Source organism: Centroberyx gerrardi, chromosome 3 (genome assembly GCF_048128805.1).
Source record: "Centroberyx gerrardi isolate f3 chromosome 3, fCenGer3.hap1.cur.20231027, whole genome shotgun sequence".
In the NCBI taxonomy this organism is placed as follows: Eukaryota; Metazoa; Chordata; class Actinopteri; order Beryciformes; family Berycidae; genus Centroberyx; species Centroberyx gerrardi.
Window position 1 is genome coordinate 32,298,130 of NC_135999.1, and position 19,979 is coordinate 32,318,108.

Consider the following 19,979-nt stretch of genomic DNA (forward strand, 5'->3'; position numbering starts at 1 on the left):
TTGAGTTTATTTGGTGACAGTAGTCTCAAAAAAAAAAGTGACGTAAGTATTCCTATATGGTACATTAATGTTCCTCACGGTACAACTTAAGTTGTTGCACCCCTAGTGCGTACGATCATTTCAATGCAAAGTGTGGAATTAATCAACTTGCACTTAAAAATGTGTGTGAATTTAAGCACAGCTCTGACCATGCTTACGCACAGCATCCAGCAGTAGAATAGGGAAACTGCAAATGGAAAGCACTGCAGCAAGTGAACAGTCACAATACAACCACACACATCAAACAATTTCAACATCCACATATGTTCTGTTATTTTTTTATTATGAATTAATCAATTAGTAATTTTGTCTACTTAGAAACAGACATGTAGCCTAATTGGTGTCAAAATCTATAAAAGACATCTGTGAAATTGTTATGACAACACCACCTGATGGTTTGAATGAGCACCAGGACTCAGGTTCGATCATTAGTGTGACCAGTTGGGAAGGAACCACAATGACCAAGACACAGGCAGGAGTCAGTATAAAAAGGAAGAACATTTATTTTGACATTCAGGAGATGTACAGGCGCAGTCCTTGGTCCCGTTCTGCTTTCCTCTCCTCCTTGTCCTCTTCTCCAATCCTGAAACAAGCTGGCAGTTATTTTGCGCAGCAGTGATGAGGAGGCTGTCCTGTAACAAGGCTCCAGGCAGTAGTAGTCTTTGAAAATGTAACATGGCTCATTTTGCAGCACTGGAAGATTTAGCATATGTGTGCGCTCTGTAGGGAGCCCATTTTCAGAGAGCACGCTGATCTGTTCGCTGAGAGCACAGAGTGGCCTCTAAGTAGGTTCCCGCTTCCCAAAACATATCTTGATAGATTTATGCCATGATTTATAACCACACGAAAGCCATTCTTGTGCACATCCAAGTCCTGTCCACCCTGGGGTTTTTGGCCACCGGCACATCCCTGCGTGAGATTGCAGATAGTGTTGCAGTGTTGGATGCCATAATTTCTCTGAGCCCGAGCTACATCCAGTTCCCTTACACAATTTCACAACAAGCTGAGATCAAGTGGGGACTTCACACCATCACTGGATTTCCAAATCGGAGCAATAAACTGTACACACATAGCAATAAAAACACTGTCACACAACAAATTTGATTATTGCAGAGGAACGTATGTCTCCAGGTGCTGCTGAAGATGGATGGCTTATTGGTGAGTGTTGCAACACGTTTAAAATGCTATTGCTGTGGTAAGTACAGTTATTAAAACTTATCTCATCTGTAGGTGATCAGGGTTCACCTTTTTTTTGCATTTTAGGGTTAGCCTCAGATGTTCTGATGCTCCTGTCTGGTATCCCTCAGAACAATGAAATTGTCCCTCATGGAACGGCACAGGAGTTCAAGTAAGAGTTCCTTCTTCTCAACTGCGTCCACATTGCGCTCCACTGCTTCCACAGTGCATTTCATTATCACATTGTCCTGCAGCAGGTCTTCAATCTGCAGTTGGCTGTTTTCCAAACTTGCCTTTAGATCGCTGATTTCCTTCATCATTACACCCAGAATTTCAAGTTTGGCCAGCCGGCTGTTGATCGATTGTAGCAAACTGATTTCAGTTTCCATTGTTGTCTTGTTGTTTTCATCTTCACTTTCAGGGTGTATTCTCTTACTCGGACATGGTCACGTGTAGTCTGTGATTTTTCTGCAAATTCTACTCAGATTTTTTCTTCCATGTATCAGCATTTACAGCAGTCTCCTACAACATCCTGTACTTCAAAGCCTGGTTATAGTTAGCAATAAAATGCTCCAGATCTTCAGTTAATTCAGGTCCTTTCTCGGGTCGATCCAGTGTGACTCCACGGCCTTATTGGAGGGACTGAGAGGTTGACAACAATGTAAAAGCTTTCATGAACTGGCTATAGGTTGGATCACTATTGTGTTATAGCAATGGTAGAGAGTAGCAGACATTAAGTGATAGGAAAATGTCACAGGTTATTATTTAATTATTTAATGACTGATTGGAGATACACTATATGATGGCCTGCAGAGGAATACTAGCTCTAAGATTGAAAACCTCCAGTGAGAAAAAAGTAAAATCTTGAGCTGTATGCACAGTGTCCAAGGCACTCTAAATCCAGTAAGTAGGGAAAAGACTAAAAGCTTGAAATTTAAAAAGCTTGGCTAAGCTATGGCTTAGAGCCATCACCGACCATAAGGTCTTCATCAGGGCAAGAACGTAGGAAAGTGTCACAGATTATTACTTCAATTATTTAATGACTGCCGTGAGAGACACGATATGATGGCCTACAGATGAAAATAAGTGAGGAAGGAGGAAAGGGGGGGGGGGGCAAACAGGCAAAAAGAGAGAATGCAGTCAAAGGGGAGAAAGAGAGACATGCAGAGAGAGAGAAAGAGAGAGAGAGAGAGAGAAAGAGAGAGAGAGGAAGTGAATGCTTTAAAAAGGCATAGCTGAATGGCTACACCTGTCAAGCAGGTTGGATTGCATAAGCTTTGCAGGGGGGGGTGGGGGGGGGTTAGGAGGGAGGGGTCAGCAGCAGCATGACAGACAGGGAGGGAAAGAAAAAGAAGGGAATGCAACAGTTGAAAATAGAGACACCGGGATTAATAGGAAGAGAAAACAGTGCATAGGAAAGAAAGATTGTACTGTATGTAGAAAGATTGACAGAAGACAATCAGGACGTCTTGGAAATACCACTAACAACGGAATAATATCTCTTCAGAAATCTCTCTGCAGTCCACAGAACAGGTATGACCCATTTAAACTCTAAGGTAGGACATTAAAACACTAGTAGGAATATGTATAGCAGATGCTGTACCTTACAGTGTTATAAAGTTGTCCTTTTCAGCAATGGTGAATAGTTGGGAATTGGCTGGGGATAACTGTCTGGTCCATGCTAATCGACTGAAAAAGCAATCTATTATACATCTGTGATAAGCAAAAACCTTTTCTACACTGTTGTCACTTGACTTATCTCATCATTAGCAGTTAGAAAGCAGTGTCAAATATTGATATGTAATGCTATCATTCATCACTCGCATTAGATAAGTCCTATTCTGTATTAAAAGGTTCAAGCCCACAATGTATATGTACTGTTAGCATTAGATAATTCCTATTTTTACCATTAGAAGCACATGCTTGTATGGAGTATGTGAGAATGTGAAAGGCCACTTAAAGGGTCTCGGTGGACAAGTGGAGATAAGCTTGCGTAGAAAAGTAGAATTCACAAAGAAGTGTGAGATAAGCCTCATTAGAGGAATGGAAAGCAAAAAATAATGAGGCAGGCACTCAAACAGGAGAGCTATGGGAAAATGCTCTCCTCTGTCAACAGCATTAGGAGCCTGTTTACATTGCAGCTTCGCTTTTTCACCCTGCAGTACTCAATCTTTATCTTCCATTACTGATTTTTCAACATATAAATGTGTGTGGCCCCAAACTAGACACATGGATGTGATGAGAGTGAGAAATCCTAAGAGTGTTGAAAGAGAACTACAAAGAGAAATAAGATTAAATGTGTGCCTTATTAGTTGCAGTTGCAAGAATCCTTGGGGCGTCCCTACAGCCAACTATAGTAGATCTTCACTTGTCCGAACTGACCGATCTATAATGAGCAATATGTGGTGTTTTCCTGGAAGGATGAAAAGACGGCTTGTTTTCCCACTGATGCCCATTTATTTTTGAAATGATAGGATTTTAAAAGGTTTCAAAGGACAAAGGTTTGTGACAATCACTCACACAAATAACCAAACTTTCAATTCAGGTAGGAATAAAAACATAAAAATTGACACCGGCAATATATTGTATGTGTGTACTATAGTTGTTGGAATTTCCTTGTTAATACATGTAGAAGAAATGAAGCTTTAATCATTTATATGCATTAAAGCTTATAAAGTATATCATTCTTTCTTTAGTGTGTATCTGTTCACATAGTGGAAAACTACTGAATCCTTCATGCAACTTGTTTACCAGATCTTAGTGCTCGTTCCTGTCTCCAGAAGACAGTCAAGGACACAGGACTGATAAGACAGTACCCCCTCCCTACACACTCCTTGTCTCATACTTATATCATTTTTTTCTGTTTCTCTAGTCAGAGAGCAAAGAACCTGCCACCAGCTTGAATCTCTGTTCTCTCTGTGCACCTATAAAGTTACTCAGCTACAAGAGAACTGGAACTCTGCCTGTTTATTGATAACCCTGAGTGATTTCCTTGATCCAAATCTACAACAGAATATTTTTCTGCAACAATACATTCAGCTTAAAGTATTTAAATTGCCAGTGCTGTAAGACTGTGCTAAAGCATTCAAGGATGTGTAAGCTTTACTGTAGAATTTCAATACATTTCAGAGTTCCAGACCTTGCACTTACTGTACATACAGTATTCAAATACAGCCAGTATGTTAATTGATTGATTGGTTCATTTTTTTGTATTTTAATATGGATCAAACTCATTTACATTTGACATTTTAAGCATTTAGCTGAGTGAGTGGATCAGCAGAATAAGCTCAATTTCTTAATCAACAACAATTACAAGCAACCAAAAATAAGGAATGCCATGGTCGGCTTACTGGCATTGCAATAGCCCTCTGACCAAAGAACGATCATGTAAAAGGAACGTTCTAGAAACATAAATAAAATATGAACTAAGGAGAATGGAAGGGACTTTTTTTTTAGACAGGAAAGCTACACACTCTCCCACACCAGTTCCTGGTGACGGTGCTTTATAGTGTGAGAGCCATAGCCTGCAACTGAATGAAAGCTACTTGAAAGTTACTTCTTCTCTATCACAGCTATGATCACCATGTTGAGGTTTTTTTCACTTTGCATACCTAACCCAGTCAACTGATGGGAAACTGGCAGTACCTGTACTGCAGCTGGGAGTGTGCGTGTATCTGTTTGTCTCTGTGTGTGTGTGTGTTCTTGTATTTGTATACGTATTAGCAACAAATGTCCAGACAAGGACAGAAATATGAGGAAAACCCTCTCAAGTGAGGACATTTGTCTGATCTTCACTTCTTTAAGGGGCTAGTTTAAAGTTTAGGATTTGGGTGTAGGGTTAAGATTATAATTTGGAATAGGTTTAGTTAGGGTTAAGGTTAAGGTTACTTTAAGGTAAGGGGTAGGGGTTTGGGAATGAATGCAGTCAATGAAGGTCCTCACAAGCATAATTCATAATTATGTGTGTGTCCACTGTGCATGTGCCGCCACCCTACACCCATGTGTAGCACACAATGACAGAGAGACAAACATAACTAGACTAAGTGACAATTAAAGTGGTTGCATTGTCTAAATTCACAATCAAGGTTTATAATAATATCTTAGATAAGCATTGGAAGTGACTCAGCCAGACACTTCTAACATTCATGTAATAGTTTAACGTCACTGTGTTGATGCTTCACCTACTAATTAGAATCCAATCGATATGGGTTTCGGCAGGCCAATACCGATAATTTTGGACTGAAGTTACTAGTTGCCGATATTTTGTGGCAATATTCAGCATCTTTAAATTGTATAATTTTGATTATTGATTTTTTCCTCCAGAGTTTTATTCTTGTCAGGGTGTAAAAGCCTCTGAAACAGCATTTAGACCATCATGGGACACTAAAACTCTCCATTGAAAGACATATTAATGAAATTATGGTGGTTTAGGAGCTCCTTACAGACCGGCACCATATGACCCCAATAATTTATTTAAAATTTTTACTGGGGGAAAAATCTGTCACAACATTCCAGCTCCTCCAAGGAGCATACAAATCAAAATCAAACAAATTAACAGCTACTCTGCTGAAAAACAAGGTGTTTCGGATGCAATAGCCTTCATCAGGGTTACAGGATTGCATGGATAGTCAGCAATAAATATTCACTGACAGCCACCTCAGGGCCCATAGGCCAATCAGACGGCAGTATTTAAAACAAGCACAGATCCTGTACAGGCCCATGGCGCGTGTGTTCAATTCAATTCAATTCAATTCAGTTCAGTTCAGTTCAGTTCAATTCAATTCAATTCAATTCATTGAAGCACTTTGAAGCAGTAAATTACCTATCCTGTGGTTGGTGGTCTGCGAGCCGTGGTTCAGTCCACTTGGGAGAGGACTGAGACCCATGTTTTCAGGGGGTATAGGGCATGTGCCATGTGGACGTGACGTCCCGGGTTTGAATCCGGCCCGGGACCTTTGTCACATGTCATCCCCCTCTCTCTCTCTCTCCATCAGTCCTGTCTTTCTCAACTTTGAACTATCTAATAAAAAAGGGAAAAATGCCCCCCCCCCCCCAAAAAAAAACATCTCTGTAAAATTGCTTTCCTTAACAATTCTTAGTTCTTTATTTATTATTGACTAATTTATTATTGTCCTGTTTTCTATGTGTTGTTTATGCACTTTTGCACTGTAAACTGTTTTTGAAAAGCTGCTATACAGAAAAAATGTATCATGATATTGTTACTATTATTTTTCCAGCCCTGGTAAAATGTTTTTATAGTCATCATCAGTAATATGCCCATTTTGTAAGGCCCATCTCAATACAGTCGTGATTTCTTCCCAAATTTCATGTGGGGTCTGAGTCTGAGTATTTGCTAAAATGCAAAAAAAACAAACAACGATATGTGAACACAAATGTTCTATTGGCAATCAAGATGTAAAATCATCAGTAGCTAGACATTTCAACAGCCATCACCACCATCAGTTTGGGTGAGTTAAACAATAAGGATGCCCCATAGAAGAGGGAATAACGACAAAATTAAATTTCTTGATACATTGATGCCAGTAGGCTTGAATGAGAAATTTTCACTTGCTTGTTTTTTGTGATGCCAGGTTGACTATAGATTGTATTCACCTGTGCTAAATAGGTTTGTCACTTTTACCACAATTGCATGCTGAGGAAGGGCATCTTACCCGAAACATCCATGCGGCAATGAAAGATACAATAATGGGAGTGCTGTCCTAGATTTTTATTTAATTATCTTGTATTTTTTGAGGATTCAGCACCCAGTTTAAGCTGCTATTCCGTGTGTTTTGTGTCATAATTTAATTATCATAGTGTTTAGTCAATGTTAAGGAGGCACTTTAGCTCCTATGTTTGCGTGAGTACAGAGAGAAGAGGAAGTGAGGATGACTTGCAGGTTCTGAGTTTGTTGCCACATATAGAATATGTTTCCTAGTAATCCTATTCATGGTCAATGGAAAACAAGTCTAAATGTTCCAGCCAAGCTTGAATTTCCTGATGTTGCGAAACACCTCATTGTTGGTGTCAGTGTGTGTGTTTTCATACAAATACACCTACATACACAGAATTACACAGTAGCAACTTCACCTGCGCAGTGACAGGGGTACAATGTGTCTGACAGTGTCTGTGTGTTAGTGGCAGCTGGCTCTATTAGGTGAACAATGGGAGCTGGCTCACAAATATGAAGACCTTGGTTTTGTTTTTTTTGTTTTTTTTGTTTTAGCCTACAAACCCACGACGTCTGACTTGTTTGGTAACAATGTCAGTGGAATGGACAAATGGAAGAGTGTCTCACTCTGGTGTGTGTGTGTGTGTGTGTGTCTGTGTGATCTTGTATTTCTATCTTTGTGAGGACCAAAGAATAGAAAGATTAGGAAAATCCCCCAAAGTGATTTTGGCCGGTCCTAATTTCTACAAGGGGATAGTTTAGGGTTAGAAATAGGTTTACATTAGGGTATGGGTTAATGTTAGTTTAAGGTTAGAACTTGGGTTTAGGGTTAAATGACTACTACAACTTTGTGGGAGTTCAGCCCATTGGTCACCTTACCATGTATCTGAAATGGGACATGAGATATGCCTATTAAAAAACACTACTTGGCTAATCAACACTATATTGGTTCAGTGGCCATTCGGGCTGCCCTTCTACCACTGTACCATGTTTTGGAAAAATTGGCAGGCCATTTTTGTCTAAAGGCCAATTTATACTTCTGCATTGACGTGTTGTTGTAGCTACACCGTAGGTCTTTGCAGCGCAGGCGTAGCCCACAGAGGCTGCTGCTGTAGCTAACACGCACCTCTCCAAAAGACCGCAAGAACTGTGATTGACTCGCGTCGTATTTCCTCCTATGATGTCCACCGATAGTGAAGACAACATGGATCATGGATGGAACAGATTGAAGAGATACTAGCTGAGGCGGTTCGCAAATAGATATTCATTTGTATGCACCTCATCTCCGAATTACTACCAGATGTCACTGAATTCGTGGTGAGAAATATCCAAGAACTAACCTGACGCGTCAGATGGTTTGTTACACAGAACCATCTGGGAAGTTGTCCTTGGAAACTGTTTGGAAAAGGGCAGGCACTTTCAAAAAATACTTGGCAGGTGATTGGAGGAACCATCTGTCTATCACCGTCTATCACGGGCTAACTTCAACCAATCAGATCAACGAACCATATGACGTAGTAGGACAGCGCCGAAGAGGAAAGACGACAACAAACTATGTAGTTAGCATGTCGGTAGATGATTCTTGCCGTCTTTGTAAGGAAAATTTATAAATAAAGGGCACTCTTACTCTCCAGTTCAGAAATAACTGATGTTATAGCAGCATCTACGCTAGCCTCTTTAGAAGCCGTCATTGTTGTGAACGAACAGTCGCTTCTCGCTGTCGTTACACCTAAACCACGCCCATAGCTGCCCTCATAGGATGCTGATTGGTCCGAACCATGGTTCGGCCACAAACGCATAACTTGAAGCCTGGCAAGATGGATTCTCGCATGATCGTGATCTTGCGAATCCAGCTGCCTCGCAAGGTAATCCAAGAACATGAATTTCAGAGAATGCAAACACTACTACTTCTGTTATTACTTCCGTACTAACAAAGTAACACCATCTAGCCACTGCCATCTAGAGTTCCGATGGTCGTCTGCACACAAAGTTTGATGGTGTTACGTGAATCTGTTCGTAAGTTATGCCTTTTAGTGAGAAGCCACGCCCACCAGCACGCCAACTTTCCAGACTCCTGAATTGCGTCCTGCCTGCTACAGATTTTGTCGAGCGATTCAAAGAGTCTGGTGTTGCTCTAGTCAACAGCTTGTTCTAGCTCGGAAAAACAATTGAACCCATCAGCGCCTTTACGGGTGGGGCTAAACTTTGAACCGTTCGTGCAACGGTTTTTCTTTGATGTTTTAGCAGAATATTTGTTGAAATCACCCCCTTAACCAACGTATTGTCTTTAAAAATCAACCGACAAAAATCAACCAACATTCTTGGTAGAGTTGGTAAATACACTGGTGGCCAGATACATCAGTCACTATGTTAGTCATTGGTGATTGGTTAGGGGAAAATCCCCCCCCCCCCCCCCCCCCCTTAACTGATGCTTAATTGAGGTTCAACTTCATGTCAACTTGGAGCCAAGAGCAGCACCCCAAAACGTCCAAAACAGCGTCCAAATCCCCAGGCGCATAGTCTGGAGGACATGCCTGCCTGCCGTGACCAAATCATTACCTGAAAAAAAGGTGCAGCCATGTAATAAGCCTTCTATGTGATCAAGGCCTCAGACATTCTGTATTACTGATTTCTCTCTCACAGTCACACTATCTCTCTGTCTCTTGTACAGCTCATTTCTAACCTTGCACGGCCATGTCTCTGTCCACGGCCTTCCTGTCTGAAGACCAGTTCACCTGCTCTATCTGCCTGGATGTGTTCACCAACCCGGTCTCCACACCTTGCGGCCACAGCTTCTGCCAGGCCTGCATCTCCTCCTACTGGGACGGAGGAGGAGGAGGTGCCAAGTGCTACCTGTGCCCCCTCTGCAAGGAGTCCTTCCGCAAACGACCGGAGCTCCACGTCAACCGGACCCTGAAGGAGATCACCGAGCAGTTCAAACAGATGGCCGACACTGAAGTTGGAACGGGAGGAATGGGAGGAGGTGGAGGAGGAGGAGGGGAGGAACCCAACTCTCATCCACACCATCATCATCACCCGCCCCTGCCTTCCGGTCCCAGGCCAGGGGAGATGCCGGGAAGCCTCTTTGCTGAGATGAAGACTCGGTTTCAGCAGCTGCCAACCAGTGGAATGCCTCCCACCACCTTCCCCCATCCCAACGCCCCTCACCCCCAACGCCCCACCCAAACCAACGCCCACCCTCACCCATCCCACGAGGCTCAGACCCACGAGCATCACGACCCGCCTATACCCTATTCACCCTCTCGCAGGTACAGAGCTACACTCCTAAATTAGACTAGACTAGACTAGATTAGTCTAATCTAATCTAATCTAATCTAATTTCAACACTATAACATGTATGTATGAATGATTTTTTTTTACAGCAGTCAAATAACAGCAGTCAAACATACTGAGATCAAGAAAAGGAATGGAATATAAAAAAAATAAACATTAACATGTATGAACAATTAAAGGAACACTTCGCCATTTTTTTTTTTACCTTATCTTCATATATTGGTCCTCACTAATACATCCCAAAAAAGTTCCAACTCATAGAAACTACAACCGCTCACTTCCAGAATCCAGAAAGAGAGCGGTTGTAGTTTTCACCAGTTGGAAATCCCCGGCGATGATGTAATCGGCGGGTGAATTTTGGGACTTCCCACAGCCCTTTTCCAAGACACAGAGCAAGTAGACAGACATTGTGCCGTCTCAAAGCATGTATTAGTGAGGGCCAATATATTGAGATAAGGTTAAAAAATGGTGAAGCGTTCCTTTAATAATTTGCTAATACATGTATTTTTTAACCTTCAGGTCAGATACGATCCTGTCAGGATTGTGTATAATGACATGATGTATAAATATCAAGCTGTAATCTGTCCCTCATCTTATAGAAGAGACACCATTTTAGACCAGCTAAGAGGGACCCTAATGCAAAGGTTAGAGGGTTCCTACCAGTTACAACACCTTATTGCTTATAAGTGCTTAAAGTGATAATCTGTGAGAACCTGTTTTTTTATTTTATTTTTATTTTATCTCCATGTTGGTGCTAAGTGCTCATTGCTGTGGTGTTTTATTATTTTGTCTCTATCTTTAATCCTAATGCTCATTGCTGTGGTGTTTCTGCACCGCACTTCCCTGCGATCACTTGTCAGTCAAACAGTTTGTCCAGTACAGTACAGTCCAGTCCAGTGTTAAATCATTTTCCTTGGATTTTCTGTTGATGAAGTTTGAATTTCTATAGGTGGCGCTCTTTTCTTTGTCTGTTCATCCATGGTGGCTATCGCTGCTCATGCTTACTATGCAGTTCTTGCATAGTTAGCATGAGTGCAGTTCTATGCATCACTTCCTGTGCGGCAGAGGATTTTTCCCAGGAGAGAACTACCAGACACAGAGTGTTAAGAACAGCAAATGGAAAAGCTTTCATGAACTGGCTATAGGTTGCATCACTTTTGCATCATAGGAATTACTGACAGAGAGTAGCAAAATTGACGTTTATTTGTATGACAATGTTACAGATTATTAATGTTAATGTCATGCCAGGTACACCCTGAGCGGTCCAGCTGAGTCTTCCCCCAACCTGCCTCTGTGCCCTGCCCACCTGAGAGGCCTGGAGTTCTTCTGTCGAACCGACCAGACCTGTATCTGCAGCGTCTGTGTGGAGACAGCAGAACACCGAGGACACAGCGTCATCCCTGCCAAGAGAGAGTGGCACATCAAGAAGGTATCTGTGTGTGTGTGTGTGTGTGTGTGTGTGTGTGTGGTTGTCATGTGTGCACTAACGCTGTCTTCATTTGCAGTCCCAGTTAGGTATTACAGAGGTGGAGCTGAAGGATCTCATCTCTGAGAGAGAGAGGAAAGTGGAGGAGATACAGAACTCTCTGTGGGACATACAGGTGAGTTCTCGGTCTATGGCAAGTTCTATAAGTTATGAGGTTGAGTCAAGTTTAGCTAGTTTCTCTAAGGCTGGGGACATGCTTGAGGATTATCAGGCTGATTTACACATTTCCAGGCAATCGGAGGAGAAATCCTGATCAGAGGTTTGGTTGGTTGGCAAGGATTATCTGGTTGTGTGAGGACACAACCAAAGCCAACTCACCTCAGCTCACGTTGACTGCATCTCTCCAGCCACGGCTTTACCCAAATTCTCTTTTTGCGTTCTCTCCTTGTTCTTTTTATTACGTTGATTGATTGTCTTTACCCACTTTTACCTAACCAAGCATGCACTGGGCGGGAAGGCAGGGAAACACCCTGGACAGGTCGCCAGACCATCGCAGGGATAACACAGTTAGACAGATAACACTTATATTCATACATATGGGCAATTTAGAGTCTCCAGTTCACCTGACATACATGTCTTTGGCCTGTGGGAGGAAACCAGAGCACCCAGTGGAACCCCATGCAAACATAGGGAGAACAGAAGCAGAAACGGAATAATAATAATCTGAACACAAACAATAGGGCTCCAGCACCTGCGGTGTTTGGACCCCTAACGTTAGCTCGGTTTAGGGACACATTACAAACCAACTGGGCTTTCCCCAATAGCGTCTAATCATCTAGATAACAAGCGTTAGATAATGTGAATTGTGCTTACCTGTCTAGAAGAAAAATGGCCAACTCAGCATCACTTTTAGTTCCTTTGGTCTGTCTCAGGTTCCTCCATCTTTCAATAGCAATACCAATGTTTATTCTGGTGTTTGCTCTTGCTCTACCAAAGGTCATTTGGGAGGCATACTAGAGTTTTTCGGTCTTACAACTGGCTGCTCTACCATATTTTACATGATACGAGAGAGCTGGTTTAGCCTGAATGGTTATAAGGGGTGGGAGGGGCTCCAGCTATATGGGAGGAGCTTTTTTACGGCCCTTAAAAAATACATTGAACTGTACACAAACCAAATGGGGAATGAATAGATTAGAAGTTCAACTTTACACCAGCATCTCTACTGAGAAGGTTGTAGGTTAGATTAAAGTGAAAAACCTTACTTAACTTAACTTAAGTGTACCAGCCAAACTATTCAAAATACCTGTCTTCCTTCCAGTCTCCTCTCACCCCAATCTCCTCTCCTCTTTGATCCAGGCCGCTGCAGAGAGAGAGACCGAGGGAAGTGTATGTGTGTTCTCCAAGCTAGTCTCCAGTGTGGAGCGCTGCCAAGCTGAAGTCTTGGAGGTAAGCCACAGCGACACCAAAAACGACAATACCAAACTCCATTCAAATATCTGGAAATTTAATGCGACCTCAGCAAATGTACACATACCCCATAAACTACGACTCAAGACATTTTTTGAACTGTTAGGAGTTGCTTGAATTTAGCATACATATGATCCACCAAGCAGCACTTATTTCGATAAAATGTCAACTTTTAGAATTAGTTCCCACTCCTTGCTACCGTCAACCAAAGTGTATTTTGGTGGACGAAGATTGTGGAAATAACAGGCGAACCAGTTCTAAAAGGTAAAGTTATTAAAATATGTGCTGCTTGTTGGATCATATGTATGCTGAACTGAAGACTGGCTCCACATAATTCAGAAAAGGTCTTGAGTCATTTTATATAACGTAAATATAGTACAGATAAGCAAGTCCACTTTAAATTGCCAGATTTGGAATGGAGTTTGGAATGGCATTCTCTCCATAGGTGCGAGAATGACACCTATTGGGGCTAGGAGGTAAGTAGCTCTTGTCTATCCTCCAAAAATATAATCCCATTTAGTTTAACTGAGTTGCAATGCAAACAGTCAATAATTAAAGTTAGAACTTTTTAAAGCTACATTGACTTAAATAATCAACCAATTTAAGATATTTTAACTAGATGGGAAATTATTTATCAACGCATATGATACGTATTATTCTTGTTACTACCAGGTGATAGAGATGGCCCGTCGAGCGGCCGAGCACAGAGCCCAGAGCCTGGTGAGAGAGTTGGAGCAGGAGATAGCTGAGCTGAAAAAGAGGAGTACATCGCTGAACCAGCTCGCTCAGTCTGAAGACTATATACTCTTCCTCAAGGTATGGATAGAGGAATGATAGGTAGGTGTTTCGTTTAGGAAAATCTATGAATCTACATGCTGTGTAATAAAAACCACACAACAACTTTTTATAACTAAAAGAGGTCAGTCTTGTTACTTTGGATAATGTCACCTATCATTCATTATAGTATATGGTAAAGTGTTAGCATGGAGCACCGGAGCCAATGATCCACCAGGAACAAATGGGTGATTGTGGTGTCTATGTTCTCACCACTTTGTTGACTAACAGGACAATCTTCCAAAAACTGTGTGTATTTCTTTAACCCCATGTACCCTGACTTTAGCTGACTTTACCCTTAAGTAGCTTCAAAGTTAGAAACATCACATCCATATTCTGTATCTGCTGTTCCAACACTTTCTTGAAGCTCTAGCTGCTTATATTAAATGAAATATTCAAATACAAGACGCTATGTTTTTATGGCTGCACCATTACATCAAATGGGAAAAATCTAGATGTTTGTGCATCATTTTATACACATTTCCCTTTATGTAGCATGACATTTGGTGTCTTTGGAAAACTTGTTATCTTGACTAGAATTAAAAAAAAAAGTTCTGTGGGTTTGAACAAAGCTTGGCCGTGCAACCTGCGTTTGTAGTGATGGACCCAGTGGCTGGGGCGATAGGGAAGAACAGGTTAAATCTATCTCCTCTTGTCATTTTCTCTCTCTGCAGACTTTCCCTGGCCTCTCCAGCACTCCACAAACCAGGGATTGGTCCAATGCCCGTGTGGTGTCTGAGCTGACCTCAGGGGTGGTTCTCAGGACTGTCACTCAAATGATGGAGCGCTTTCAGGAAGACTTACGGAAATTGCCAGAGATCTGTAAGTCTACACTCAGACCTGAAGTGAAACCATCAGAAAAGACATCTTCTCCCTGCTCTCTCCTAAAACTACTATAGAAACCCAAACACCAAGACTCTAATCTATGATAAAGACAATAGCCTGATCTGCTCCATTGACAGTGACTGACTTTGTGTATTCACAAAATGCTTCTATAAGCCATTACATCCCAATGGACCAACCAGTGTGAACCAGAAAATGATCCCATATTATCTTCAATTCTGTCACTGTGTCTTGCCTTGCCTCTCTTGTTCCAAGTATGATTGTGATAACAGTAACAATATACTTTTTACCTTCTCATTAACAGGCCAGCAATCCCCATCGGAGCAATCTGTATCCAGGTCCAACCCAAGTAAGAATTCCCTACTTTCATATCAAATTTTGTTGATTTCAAATGACTTTACTATTTTTTGTTAGCTGAGTCAATAAAATGTGATCAAAGCAAATCTCTCTCTTGTCTGCAGAGGTGAGGAGGGTTCAAGAATATGCAGGTAATTTGTTTTACATTCAAGCCTTGCATTCACTCAGTTCTGATACTCAGTCCCGTTTTCATTGATTTGGCCATCTATCAGTCTAACCACCAACCACTCTCATCTCTCACTGTGAGGGTGGACATCACATTAGACCAAAACAACATTCAAACCATCCATCAATCTAACCACCAACTCTCTCTCTCTCTCTCTCTCTCTCTCTGTCCCTCTCTCAGCTGATGTCACGTTAGACCTGAACATTCAAACTTTGCATTTATTCAGCTCTAACATTCGTTCATTCATTGGTCATTCATTAATTTATTCATTAATCTGTCCGCTGACATCACATTATGTCCCAACATTCAAACCTTGCATTTTCTGCATTCTAACTGTGAGTTCACACAGCGAGCAACACAATCAACAAGTCACCGGAATTCCGTTGATTTCCTATAGAGCTGAGTGACCAGGGAAACTCAGCTGATGTGTGGACAATAACAAGCTTGTCGGCTGAGAAAAGTTTCACGGTCATTGGCCTTCAGCAGCCAATCATGTGATTCCGTTTCATGAAAGTTCTACATGGCCGAGAAGTTTTTCTGTTTATTTTCAATTAATGCTGCCTAATTAGCGTTTGCTAGCTAGCTACGTTATTTGATTTTATTTGATTTTATTAGGATCCCCATTAGCTGATGCAGAAAACATCAGCTACTCTTCCTGGGGTCCACACAAAACATATGACAAGGAAGAAACCATCAACACACACACACAAAAAAAAAAAAATAATAATAATAATAATAAAAATAAATAAATAAATTAAATAATAAGTCAGCAATGCACACTAAGATCTAATGCGAACAAAGCATATGACAAAGAAAAAACCAACACACAAAAACAACAACTAACACAAAAAAATCAAAATAAATAAATGAATAAAATTAAAGTAATAAGTAAGCAATGCACACTAAGATCTGATGCGAACAGCCATGAGGTGCTGCTTCACTTGTTTTTTGAAACTAGCTTTATTCTGAGTTTTAGAAATATGACCTGGAAGGGAGTTCCATTCAACCATAGCTCTATACAGCACTGCGCGTTGTTTCGAATTTGTTTTGGTTTTTGGAATTGTGTAGTTACCACTGATGGCATGTCTGGTGGGGTATGTGTGTGCATTAGAGCTAAGTGTGAGCTATACAAACAGTCAGAGATTTTCAATACATTAATGTTTTTTACAAAAGAAAGAAGTGATGCTTTTAACCTCTCATCAACTTTCAGCCAGAAGAGTCGGTCATGCATGTCGTTTATGTTAGCTCTCAGTGTGCACTGAAGACATGAAGTACTGAAGTACATCGAAACAATGTAACATTATGAAAGGCAATACCAAAGCAACAAAAAAAGTGCATGATTTTCATGTTCAAAACTTTGTAGCCACTACATAGATGCTATTGGAGCCTCTTGCACCTCCCAAAATAAGTCAGAATAGAGCGATCAGTCAACCAATTCACTTGCAGTGTGAACGCACAGTTACAGTCCACCCTTCATCCATTCATCAAACTAACTACCAACCACCTCTCTCTCTCTCTGAATGTCTCAGCTGACATTACGCTAGACCCCAACACAGCTCACCCACGTCTCAACATCTCGGTGGACGGTAAGCAGGTTTGCTGTGGCGACCGGTATCAGCCGGTACCAGACAACCCCGAGCGCTTCGACCGGGTGGTTTGTGTCCTCGGTCGCGAGGGCTTCAGCTCAGGACGGCATTACTGGGAGGTAGGTAGGAAGCTGCATGAAACTGTGTCCATGTGTATGACTGTGCATCTGTCACAAAGATCCATGTAACCATGGTATGCTGGGTTCAAATCCGGATTGGGACTTTTGTGGCATCCTTCACTCTGTTTCTGAATTTTCCTCTCTTTTCCACTGTGAACTATCAAACAATAATGACAGAAAACATATTTAAGAAAGCAGCTTTGGAAACTGTTTTGAACTGATATCAGAAAGATATTTAGGTCCTGATTGCACAGAACAATGTGCGTAGCAGCTATCCCGACTACAGACTTCATTTTGTACACATGTTTTCAATGTTGGTGCAAGCTGTTGCATCAGCATCTATTCAACATCAAAATTTGCTGGCTTGGTAAGTAAGCAGTGCAGGCCAGACATTTCACCATGGCTCTAAATTCACATCAAATTAGACAGACATTGTCTGCTTTGGTTAATTTTGCCATACATTTTGTCATCTTTCATGTGTCTTTGCCATTAGTCATAATCTCTCTTGATGCAAGGTCCCAAGTCAGTAATGTCAGAACAAAAGGGACACTACACTTACAGTGAAAGCCAGCCTGTAGTATGGCTTTATGCAGATGTGCAGCCACTGATCATGTGAGCCTCATAGATCTTTATCAGCTGCTCAGGGTTTTGTTTCTCCAGATTGGAGAAACAAAACCCTAAACAAAACAGTATGATTATGATTAACGAAACAATTAACTGTATTTGTGTTGCTCACTATAGTTCTGGGCTTTTTGTGCTGCATTGTAGAATATTAGATATTGCTCTGTTGCAACCTTTTCATTTTTATTTCAGTTAGCATGTTAGTTTGTCAACATTGTGTTGTGTGGTGTTTTCTTGTGTGCGTTTTGGCTACATGGAGCAAGGCTTACTATATCTTCCATTGTTACTGAACTCTTGTCAGTGTCACTGCACTCAAAATACTGTACTGTGACTTAGGAGGGGAAAGGAGGGGGAAGCTCTCCATAATGATTTTTAAAAGTAGCTTGCACCATCTACTGGTAAAATTCATGTATGTACTGTAGTTTAATATTATGGCAGAATGAAATGCATACAAAGCACATGCCCACCATGAATAGGTAGTATGAATACATTTAGAATTAAAAAGGAATATAATCTTGTAATCTTCTTATTATCACTCCTATTTAAAAATTCAATCCACAAAGTTGCCTTCCAGTGTTTTCTAGTAGGATTACATTAGATTACATTAGATCCTTTAATTTAAATGTCTTGTCAATGAAGCAATTTGACTTTTCATTGAAAAAATAACACTAAATCCAGCAATGGACTGGGATGGATTAGTGCCTTTGAATTAATAAAATAATTTACAAAAACATAACTGAACAATTAAATGAATAAATGAAACGTGCAAAGAAAAGTTTTTAGGCAGCTTTGGTCACAGAGGAGCCTCCATCATATCAGCAGTGGACGATGTGACCTGATATTCAATGTTTAATAAAAGGCCAATATTGACCCCATATGTTGGCAAATCAATATATTAGTCTACGATACGATACGATACGAAATACTTTATTAATCCCCCAGGGGGAAACTGATACTCTAATACTAGTATGTACATGTGCCCAGTGCACTCAACTCCACCACGCCTGCCTCTTCTTCCAGGTGGAGGTTGGAGGAAAGACTGACTGGGACCTGGGGGTGGCAAGCCAGTCCATCAATCGGAAAGGCAAGATCACTGTAAGCCCCGCCCACGGCTACTGGTTCCTCAGCCTGCGGGATCGGACCGACTTCGCCTTCCGAACAGAACCCTCAACCAACCTGGGACTCAACCTCAGACCCTCCCGGGTTGGGATCTACGTGGACTGCGACAAGGGACTGGTGTCGTTCTATAATGTAGAGGCCAGAGTGCTTATCTATACATTCATGGATAGTTTTCCCGACACCATCCTTCCATTCTTCAGCCCTTGTACTAATAAATCTGGAAGGAATGAAGCTCCGCTAATCATCTGCCCTGTTGCAACAACAGAATGAAATATACCCACAGATTCAACCTAAGATAATCATAGAATCATATGTTGCGTATCCTCTGTAATGAAGAAAGATGAAGATGAACACACACTTTTATGCATCTTGGAAGAAGACTGAGATGCACATACGTACCTGTAGACCAGACTAAATCAGAACCAATCTGCAGAGCAGATCATGAGCAGACCTTTGGTTCACTTTGGTTACTTTATTCATTTGCATGCACAAATATAGAATTACAGTTTCTGAGAGAACTGTATTTGGTCACATGTGCATGGATTCTGATATGGGACAGTGTTGTTCTCTAATAATAAACTGAGAGTGGCAGAAAAGATGAAAGAGAGAGGAATGACATGAAACAATGACCAGATTTGAACCTAGGTTCAGTGTGTTTACACATTATTGAATAGAAAAGTTGTTACAAAATTGATGACAAAGTTCACTGAACAAGGTTAAGGTTCCTATTTTACAAGACAGGTGTAAATATGGGCATAATACTTGGGCAGATATCCGCAACTATTTAATGGTCATTGATTTCCATCATGCTACTTGTATACATCATACAGATGTTTTTCTTTCATGCAATTATTGAGATAATGCTTCTTCTGAACTTGGCAATATATAGCCTAATATTTTGAAACCTATTTTGCTGAATTAAGAAATTAGTTTCTCTAGATCAGCCTTATCTACATTGTCGGTGGTTGTCTATTTAAGGTGGGATGCAATGGGAAAATGTTTTTTTTTTTTTTTTATACCAATAGATCAGTCTCTAATTCTTCATACTTAATTTGTGAATAGGTGGTATAAATGAATTTTGAAATAAAAAAGGAAACACCTTGTGTCAGTCCTTTGCAAAAACTCAATCCACAGTCATCTTCCAGTGGTTTCCAGGAGGAGTAGATGAGATTATGTTTGCTCAGATTAGATTAGATTGCTTTAATGTAATGTCAGTGAAGCACTTTCATTTAAAAATCAGCACTGATTCCAGCAGTCAACC

At 41.0% G+C, this 19,979-nt stretch overlaps 2 protein-coding genes across 3 annotated transcripts in view; both read left to right on the plus strand.

Annotated features, from left to right (window-relative positions):
• LOC144538507 (zinc finger protein 638-like) overlaps nucleotides 1–19,979 on the plus strand; it is a 116,200-nt gene that overhangs the window by 55,848 nt on the left and 40,373 nt on the right. The window lies entirely within an intron of this gene.
• On the plus strand, nucleotides 2,613–19,821 carry LOC139926019 (E3 ubiquitin-protein ligase TRIM21). 2 transcript variants are annotated; one of them, XM_071917573.2, is made up of 11 exons: nucleotides 2,613–2,748; nucleotides 9,558–10,155; nucleotides 11,429–11,609; nucleotides 11,686–11,781; nucleotides 12,963–13,052; nucleotides 13,746–13,889; nucleotides 14,582–14,729; nucleotides 15,055–15,099; nucleotides 15,212–15,238; nucleotides 16,803–16,978; nucleotides 18,620–19,821. In XM_071917573.2, the coding sequence occupies exons 2-11, from the start codon at nucleotides 9,581–9,583 to the stop codon at nucleotides 18,986–18,988; spliced, it is 1,851 nt and encodes a 616-aa protein (XP_071773674.2). In that variant the 5' UTR covers nucleotides 2,613–2,748; nucleotides 9,558–9,580; the 3' UTR covers nucleotides 18,989–19,821. The 2 variants fall into 2 exon arrangements, with proteins under 2 accessions (XP_071773674.2, XP_078138904.1); XM_078282778.1 differs by having other exon boundaries at nucleotides 2,646–2,771.

Bases quoted from the DNA above. Each gene is read 5' to 3' on its own strand.
- LOC139926019 (XM_071917573.2), top strand. From the start codon at position 9,581: ATGTCTCTGTCCACGGCCTTCCTGTCTGAAGACCAGTTCACCTGCTCT. The intron at 10,156-11,428 runs GTACAGAGCTAC...ATGTCATGCCAG, and splicing joins CCCTATTCACCCTCTCGCAG to GTACACCCTGAGCGGTCCAG. The intron at 13,053-13,745 runs GTAAGCCACAGC...TGTTACTACCAG, and splicing joins GCCAAGCTGAAGTCTTGGAG to GTGATAGAGATGGCCCGTCG.